The sequence below is a fragment of the Podarcis raffonei genome, chromosome 13 (assembly GCF_027172205.1).
Source record: "Podarcis raffonei isolate rPodRaf1 chromosome 13, rPodRaf1.pri, whole genome shotgun sequence".
NCBI classification, from domain to species: Eukaryota; Metazoa; Chordata; class Lepidosauria; order Squamata; family Lacertidae; genus Podarcis; species Podarcis raffonei.
This window is the reverse complement of record NC_070614.1, coordinates 31,211,912-31,221,838: the sequence shown is the minus strand read 5'-3', so window position 1 is coordinate 31,221,838 and position 9,927 is coordinate 31,211,912. Positions and strand designations below refer to the sequence as shown.

The 9,927-nt window shown below is 37.5% G+C and overlaps 2 protein-coding genes across 2 annotated transcripts; one reads left to right on the top strand and one right to left on the bottom strand.

The window, feature by feature from the left end:
* Positions 1-6,045: 6,045 nt before the first annotated feature.
* LOC128398693 (olfactory receptor 4D9-like) lies at positions 6,046-6,996 on the top strand. Its single transcript, XM_053359945.1, has one exon. It carries the CDS (start codon positions 6,046-6,048, stop codon positions 6,994-6,996), a length of 951 nt encoding a protein of 316 aa, XP_053215920.1.
* A 605-nt stretch (positions 6,997-7,601) lies between these two features.
* Positions 7,602-8,539, bottom strand: LOC128399575 (olfactory receptor 6M1-like). The gene is given in 2 exon segments (XM_053361174.1): positions 7,602-8,522; positions 8,525-8,539. Coding segments are annotated over 2 exon segments (936 nt in total).
* Between the last annotated feature and the right edge of the window lie 1,388 nt (positions 8,540-9,927).

Sequence of the window (9,927 nt, the reverse complement as noted above, 5' to 3'; positions counted from 1 at the left end):
TGGACAGCTGAAAGAATGGCTTGACAACAAGTGAAGGATGTCAACTGGAGACTAAATAAGAAAGGAAGTAGCGAAACAGTTCTAATAACATATTTGGACATACGATTGCATCGGAAGTGGGAAACCTGATTTTAAGAAATTGTATTAAATTAAAGTAATTTGGTTTGATTGGAATAGTTGGGAAAATTAATAAAAATATTTTTAAAAAACAAAAACACAAACAAACCACAACTGGATCAGACCCTTATGTTTGGGTGTTGACCTTTAACCATTTGCTTCATGCTGTAGTCTTGATCAGATATGAGTCTATGGCTCTATTTGCATTGGGAAGAAATTCCATTGACCCAAGTTTGTGGTGGGGTTGGGAACCAGAAAACTAGTAGGTGTGTAATGGAGTACCCTGGAATAGGGTATGGTTGGGTGGTTGGCTGGAAGCCTAAACAGGAACATTCCACACCAAAATATTTTGCCTCAGATCCCACTTATGTTAGAAAAATGACAGTCTATCCAAGACAGAAAACTGTGTTATCACAAAAAAAAAGGAATTGTTCCTTAATTCTTCAACTCTAAAATTAAAAATTATCAGGAATACTTTCAAGGAATTCACAGCTGCCTCTAGAGAGCTAAATGTGTTTGTAGAAAAAAAATACTGTTGGAGATCTATAAATCATATTTAAAGTACAATTTGAAACATTAAACACAGTTACATTATTTTCATTAGCCTAGGAAAACAGCTTCTAGCGATGGTTAATTTTCTCCTTCCAATAATAACATATTGTAGTTTTCAGGGGCTTTTTTAGATTCCCCATTATAGAAATTGTTAATAACTACCATATTTGTAGGCTACTGTTTCCAAACAAACTCAAAGAGTCATGAGTGGATAGTTTTTGTAGCAACTTACTGATCTGGAGTTGAAAGATACTGGCTGTTCAAAGAATATACTCTCACACCACACCAAGGCAATAATGATAAAGTTGCCTACCAAAGCAAAAACATAGCTGATGAAGAATAAAGTGAAGAGTACAAGTTCAACCCTTTTAGTTCCAGTGAATCCTAATAGGATGGATTCAGTCACATTCCTTGTCTGGTTCCTCGTTGTAATGTGCAGCTGAAAGAGTCACTTGGGATAGTGGAGGTACAAGTATTGGTCATACCAATTCTTCTTCTGCTGTGATAATGCTGGATTATGTAAGAAAGGCATAGAAACCATGAGCCGGGGAAGGACAAAAAAATCTCCCATGGCAGTTCCTGTGAGATAATGCATGGAGCTATGCATGAGAAACATCAGCTGTTTTTGTTTAAATCAAGGGAAGAAATGGACCATGTGAAACTGAAAAAAATGACATACTGATATACTATTTTTCATAGATAGAAAACTAAGCCCTTTCTCATACTAAGCTAAAGAAATGAGGAAATAAAGAAAAGTTTCATTTAAAAACATTTTAAAAACCTTTTAGACAATAAAAATGTTTATCTCCTAAAAAACCTTTTAGACAATAAAAATGTTTATCTCCTACAAATTTCAAAAGGGGGAAGCATAAGCAACCTCCTAAATAAGTTTGAAACAAGTGGTACACACAAGTTCTTACCTTCAACTTAATTCTTACTTTTAGCTTAATGCTTAATTTAACTGTTTGAAATTGTTCCTGTTGAAATGCTTTAATACATAATGAACCATATCTGATGCTGCTGCTTTGGCAACACTTCAGACTTCCACTAATGTCACAGAACCTTCCCCTCCTCTCCTCCATAGTCTTTCCTGCATCCTCAATATCTGCTCCAGAGAGGAGTAAGACCATTTGGAGCAGATTTAAAGAAACACAGAAAAGACAGGAATGAAAGTTCAGTTGTTCAAATGGAACTCCCTACATGAAGCATTACTCATAACCCTATATTTTTATATATATTGTTGGGTCTCTGGACCGTAATAAAGATTGGTTGATTGATTGATTGATATTGTTATGGAACAGGTGCCCCTCCCTAGTCTGAGATATTTTTTTTTACTTCTTTTGGCAGTAGTAGTATTGCTGCAATACCTTTTAAGCAAAACATAAAAATAAAATGTGCACCAGAAAGTGGATGGCACATTAGTAGAAAGAGCAAGAGAAGTAGAAGAGAAAAGAGAACCATTCTGCCACCCTCTCTCTTTGCAAATATAATTTGCACCCATAGTGTCTCATGGAACCCTAAATTTCCCATCCTTATCCTTTGCTCCCTCTTATCTTCCTTGATTTGTTTGTTAAAGTAAGAATTAAATCACGTTACCATGGATGGTCTCATTGAGATACATTATTTTTATCTGTCTTGCCTCATTCAGAAAGCTATAGAGATTCATACTGGAGACACACCCCTCACAGTCATATTTCCAGTTTGACAGCAATATTTAATTTGTTCATTCAGGGTCATATTGCTGTTTTCAAGTTTCTTTTATAACTTCATACTGTTAGTTTTGTGGGGATGGAATCATTTTAATATTTGAAGCAGTTGGAGGAGGATAATACTTAATACCCTTTTAATTTTTTAAAAGTTGCAGTTTAAGTATTATAATAATTAAGCAGCCACCAGCCTGTGTCATGCCCCACTCTTCTTTTCTTAATGATAGAGACTGAACCAGTACAACTCTGTTTCCTTCAGAATATATGGGAAAAAATTGCTCATCATTCAGCAGGTATGCATCCAGAGCACGATTTCTGTTCGCATCCTGAAGCAAAGTTCTTAACCTGAAGCACTATTTCTGGGTTAGCGAAGTCTGTAACCTGAAGCGTCTGTAACCTGAAGGGTATGTAACCCGAGGTACCACTGTATCTACTTGCACTTTGATGTGCTTTCGAACTGCTAGGTGGGCAGGAGCAGGGACCGAACAACGGAAGCTCACCCCGTCATGGGGATTCGAACCGCCAACCTTCTGATCGGCAAGCCCTAGGCTCTGTGGTTTAACCCACAGCGCCACCCGCGTCCCTTTTTTTAAAGGGAAAATGTCCCATAGGCAAAAACAGCAACAATTGAGTTAATGAAGGCCAAGAATTTGAACCTCAGTTTGTTTTGGTAGGGTACATCCTTTTCCGTATGGGGTCACCCTCCCCCTGAAGTTGCAGTTGTGCTCCTTACAGGTATATTTGGATCAATTACTGTCCTTCGATGCACAAATGGCATGTGTTTTTTGGAGTGCTTTCTGGATGAACATAAACTGACTTCAATGTTCTGTGCTCTGATAAACCCTAGGCTAGATTACAGCCTCTGCATTACACATGAAACTGCCTTTAAACTTAAGAGTATATGAAGCATGCACTGGATAAGGCCAAAGTCCTATCTAATCTAGCATTCTGTTCTCCTAGTGGCCAAGCAGATGCCCATGGGAAGCTCACAAGCAGAAACTGAGCACAGAGCACTCCCTGGTCTATGATTCCCAGCCAGAGGCATATAGTCTCTGATAGTGAAGACCATTGATAGTCTAGAAGCTGCAGCTAGTGCGTAATGAAGCAGGTGGATTTCTGATGGCCTCTAGGGAGCTGAAACATTAACTTTCTTCTTCTTTTTTCTTCAAATCACTTTTGCAAGAGTCAAATTTGGAGAAGCAATCATGTAATTGGTCCACTGATGTAACTTTCCTTACATAATGATACCTCTGAAACCTTTCTAGGAAGAGCTAAAGCAGTAGCAGTTGAAGACCCAAGAGATGTTATGGTCTCTTGCTAAATTAAATTTAGGCAATAGCTTCAGAGACCACATGGGGAAGCCAGAGTTGACTGCATTTTCTCACAGTAGTAGGCTAATTTTCTCTCCTGCTTATTACAATACCAGTGATCACATCAAAGCTGTAAGTACATAAGCTATTCGAAGGTCTTGGTGAAATAGAATCTCAGATCTTGGACACATGAGGTATTTATGGTGCATTTTTTATTTTATTTATTTTATTTTATTTTAAACATGTATCAATTCAAGAGTTTCAGACTTGCTTCTCACACAATGGTATGACAACTAAAGTGAAGCAGATTTCAGGTTCTACCATTGACATTATGGGACTTTAATTTGCTTCCTTCAGACTAGATTCTCTATCTATCATCTATCTATCTATCTATCTATCTATCTATCTGAATTGTGTCTACTTAAACACATTTAGTGTGAATGCCACAGAAAGTCCTGTGAGATTGGGCAATGACTTTTAGATTCAATAATTCATTAAAAATGATTGGACAAACAATGAGGGCAGGTCAACATACCAACTGGAACATCTATGTACAGATGCATTGTACTGCTAAATAATACATGGGGGACATAACATATAGGATAAACAGTAAATTTTAATATGTGTTGAATATATTTTTGTTTTGTTTTGGGGGAAACTAGGCTTGTCTGCTGCATAATTGCCTTCCAAAGAATGTACACATCCTTCGCTAAAAGGCATTAGACCACTTCTAATTGCTTCTTTGTTGAAACCTTTGTTGTTGTTCTAAATAGTCACATATTAATGGACACAATCCCACTGATTCCAGTGTCAACACAGAAAAGCAAAGTGGGAGAGCTGCTTTGCAGCCCCTTAAATGGAATCCATCTGTCTCTTCTACAACAGGCACAGATAACTCAAGAAACACGGTCGTGGTGGTTGTTAATTTATTCCCCACCCATCTGGCTTCGTTTTGCCAGTCACTCTGGTGGCTCCCAGCAGAATAGTAAAAACAATATTATAATAGTGATTTTTGTTATATCTCAGGCTATTCCTAATAATGAAGAGCAAGGAGGTGGGGAAGTGAAGAGAGATACATAGATGTGCAGATTAGAAGAACAGCATGGAAAGCAAAGTGTGATTAAAATGGAAGCAAAGGTATAGAAATTACCATTTGATAGATGTAATCTGCATATGGTTGGAAACTATTGAGCACAACTGTACTCCCTCAGTGTTCTTATTACTGACATGCATGTTGCTGGACAGCAGGTAATGTTAGCCTTCTTATGTACGAGAATTAATTTTCAGGTCAGGAGTTTAATTTTTAGGGTGCAAGCAGAGGCAGTTCTAAGGAAGCGTGACTGGTTCAGCCACATCAGGTACGGAGCATCTGGGGTGTCACATCAGATACCACCACTATTATGCCCAATGGAAGGCAAGAGGCGGGTGCGCGTGCTGGATTTTGATGTCGCACAGGGTGCCACTGATGCAAGGTCTGAATATAAAACATGAAGGCAAGCTGAGTCAGTAAAACACACTCCCTTTAAAAAGTTGTGCACTTGTTTCAATTAAATGTCACAATTATTTTAAAGACATTTTGCAATGTCTTTCCCATTAACTGGGGGAACGACCACTATGGTCTGTGCAGAATTCATCTTAGTTCCGGTTGATTGGATCATCACCTAACACATGCCACAGCCATTTGCCAATGGTGAATTCTCATGCCTGTGTTGAAACCTCTACAAACTGTGATACAATGTTGTGAGTTTCATTACCACACATGCAGTCAAGCACATTAGCCACCACTGATGTGGAGCATTGCTGGGGAAACTCATAACATGATGGTGCTCTGTCACATGGAGAATGCTTAGGGAAGAGTGGCAGATCAATGGTGCTTGTGGTGGAGCACATGTAATACATGCCAAAGAAACCACAGATTTATTCTTTGTAATCTCTAGTTAAAATATCCCAGGTAGATTTTTAATTTTTTTTAGCATGATGGTGGTAAATTCTTTCTGCAGAGTTTCTGGAATTCAGAGTAGACAATATTAAACTAGATGGATAAACATAAGATCACAGGAGGGCATAAGAAGGCACTGCTGAATCAGGCTCATGGCCAGTCAAGCCCAGTATTCTGCTTTCCAGTCACAGCAGACAAGCAGATGCCTACAGGAAGTCCAAAAGCAGGACACAGATGAGATTTTTTAAGACCAAATTTAAGTTCCTGAAATTTTTCACAAGGTAAAGTGACCAAAAATAGAATCACCCATACACTTTAAACATTGCGAAGAAATAAAGTGATAACCAAATGAAAATGTGAAGAAAATGAAATGAAAAAAATATTATTTCCTCCCTCCAGATATTTGTCACAAGTCTACAGAATGGCAGTGGATAACTTCACAAGCAGAGTTACAGAATTTGTATTTGTAGGAATGTCACAAAATTCAAAATTTGAACAGTTTTTATTTTTTCTGTTCCTGATAGTTTATATAGCTACTTGGTTAGGAAATGTCACCATTATAATCACTGTAATATCAGACCACCATCTCCACATGCCCTTATATTTTTTACTGGCCAACTTGGCTTTTCTGGATGTTAGTGAATCTACAGTAACTGCACCTAAATTGCTGCAAGTGCTCTTTTCCCAGAATAAAACCATCTCCTTCCATGGATGTTTGACACAGATTTTCTTTTTTCACTTCATTGGGGGTACAGTCGTTTTCTCTCTTGCAATGATGGCAGTTGATCGATATCTAGCTATTCACAAGCCATTGCAATACATGATCATCATGAACAAGAAAACCTGCTTTCAGATCATTTTGTGTGCATGGCTAGGTGGCTCCATTCACTCCATGGTCCAGGTAGCACTGATCCTGCAGTTACCATTCTGTGGTCCCAACATACTGGATAATTTCTACTGTGATGTTCCACAGGTGGTCAAATTGGCCTGCACAGACATCTATACTGTTGAACTACTTCTGGTCTCCAACAATGGACTTGGTGTGACAGGAACCTTCATTGCTTTGCTGATTTCATACATCATCATCTTGTTCAAGATAAGAAATCACGTCTCAGAAGGGAAGCACAAAGCTCTTTCAACATGTGCAGCCCAGATCACAGTAGTGAGTTTACACTTCATCCCATGTATCTATATTTATGACCAGCCCTTCAAGACATTTACAGCAGATAAGGTGGTCTCCATTCTCTACACAGTTATCAGCCCAGTGCTGAATCCAATCATTTACACATTAAGAAATACAGAGATGAAAAATGCTATAAGGAGACTAGTGAGGAAAGTGCTGAGGTTTTATCAGAAAGATTCAAAACTGTAAATGTTATTTTTATGTATATTGATTATTATTTAAGCATCCTTGCATATTGCTTTAAACTTATTTAGTGAAGAAATTACAAAAAAATAAAAAATAGATTTATATATATTATATTATATTATATTATATTATATTATATTATATTATATTATATTATATTATATTATATTATATTATTTTAAGTTTTTGCCTAAATGCCCTGGAAAAGAGAACTGCATTTACCTGGCACTGAAATTATGAGAAGTGGGGTTTTCTGGGGAAAGCATTTTTAAAAAAATAATAATAATGAGATACGACGACCAAAAGAGCATGATCTCTTGTCACCACCTTCTGGCTGTTCAAAGAATATACTGTGAGAGTTATCCATGAAAGAGGATTTTAAGTTTTAAACACCACAGAATTTCAATAGTTAGTTTGAAAGCTGTAATTAAGGTTCAGTATCTCCAAAAAGAATGACCTACAGAATATTTCCAGAACTTTCAGCTGAACCATATTTCTTTCCCATTCCAATGCATGCATGTAAACCCCTACATAATCTTCATTTACTTACATTGTCATTTAATACTACACAGTGTTGGGACCCTTCTTCCTTTTTCAGAACTCTGAGGTTAATTAAGGGGAAAAATCTTTCTTCTGACTAAATGGTCCAGGGCCTCCTTGACTTTTTCGTTTCTTAGGCTATAAATGAAGGGATTCATTAATGGAGTTATCACTGTGTTCAGTATGCTAGCTACCTTGTTGAGGTCCAATGAGTGATTTTTTTGTGGCTGAACATAAATGAAAATAGAACTCCCATAGAACAGTGTCACCACAATTAGGTGAGAGGCACATGTAGAGAATGCTTTCTGTCGTCCTTTTGCTGAGGGGATCCTCAGCACTGTTGCAATAATGAATATATAGGATACACTTGTCACCAGTAATGAGCCTAGGAGGAGCAAGGCTGAATTGACAAAATTAATAATCTCAATCTTCTTTACATCAAAGCAGGCCAGCTTGAGAACTGGGTCAACATCACAAAAAAAATGGTTGATGGAATTGGGTCCACAAAATGGCAGCTGGCCTACCAGGATTGTAGGTGGTAGGACTGCAAAGAAGCCCCACATCCAGGAGGCAGCTATAAGTTGAAAACATACATGTGTGCTCATGATGGCTGCATATCTCAGAGGGTTGCAAATGGCCAGATAGCGGTCGAATGACATGATAGCCAAAAGGAAGAACTCTGTGGAACCTGTTGAGAAATATATGTAAGCCTGCAGGATGCAACTATGGAAGGCGATAGATTTTCTTTGACTCATAAAATTGAATAGCATTTTAGGGATAACTGTGGTGGTGAATATAATCTCTAAAAAAGACAGGTTAGCAATGAACATGTACATTGGGCTGTGAAGGCTGTTCTCACAAAACACCAAGGTAATAAAAATAAAGTTGCCTACCATAGCAACAGTGTAGGTGATGAAGAATAAAATGAAGAGTAGAGGTTCAACCCTCTTAGTCCCAATGAATCCTAGAAGAATAAATTCATTCACAGTCATGTCTGGTTCCTCATTATGCTGTACAACTTGAATAAATGGAGAGCAGCAAGATGAACAATTCTTCTTCTATGTTGAAATCTCTACATGATACAATGGTAGGGACACCATAAGTTATTTAAGCACAAAAGATGCTGGGTGGTGATTCCTGTGGGATAATGCATAGAAATATGCATGAGAAACATCAGCTATGCTTGTTTAAACCCAGAGACAAAGTGAAAAGAGCGGTGTAAAGATGGCTGCTAATTTGAACCTTTTTTATAGTTTGTTACTATAGATCATGGCAGTTGTGCGGTTGGCATAATTCAATATAAAAATTGATCCCCATTATGCAGTGTCTTGAACCTGGTCTTTGTTCTTATCTTAAACACTTTAAATACATTTTAAAATGTTTATATCCCATTAATTTCCAAATGAAAAAATGTTTTCAATTTCCTAAATATTCCATTTTGAAATCAAAAGCACACAAAAGTGCTCAAATTTGACTCAGTTCTGATTATCATTTAATTTATCCAAAGTTATAGCATCTTCCATTTGAAATTGTATTGTTGAAACATTTTTTATAATGCTGCTGTTCTGCTAACATTACAGACTTCAACTTGCACCCCTCTTTTCCTCTGTAGTGCTCCCCCCCCAGCATCTGCTGCAGAGCACTGAAGGCTCTATCAGAGCAGATTTTGAGACCGCAAGGTGATAAGAGAGGAATGGGAAGTCCAGTTCTGCAAGTGCAGCTCCTTGTATGCAACTTTAGATACAGCCCAAAGTATATATAGTTTTATATAATTGTATTGTATTGTATTGTTTTAGAAGGAAATTCCCTCTCCTTCCCCAGTAGAATAAATTTTAGGCCAACACAAAGGAAAAAAGAAAGTGGATGGCACATGAGTACAGATAACAAGGGAAGTAGGAAAGAAAAGAGAATCATGTGTACCTCTCTCAGGTCTTTCCTCTGTAACCCGTTCCCACAGTGTCTCATGGAAACCCGTATCTCCCATCCTTATCCCTTTCTTTCTCTTATACTCATTGATGTGTTTGTAAAAATAAAAATTAACTCAGCTTATCAAAGACATCAACACCAACGACAACAATGTGGATGGTCCCATCGACCTCCGTGTTCTCTGTCTTGCCTCGTTTAGATAGCTGCAGAGATGGAAAACAAAACACATATTTCCAATTTCACAGCAATAAGTAATTTGTCAATTTTGTGTTCTTCGGTTCTGTGGGCCATGGAATAGTTTTAACATTTGAAGCAGATTGGGCATGGGTCTGAGAGAAAAATAATACTTCATACTCCTTAAATTTTCAAAAGTTTCAATTTAAGTATTAGAGAAATTAGGAATCCACTTACCTATGTCATACTCAGGTTCTTTCCTTGCTGGTAGAGATTTAATCAGTTCATTTCTGT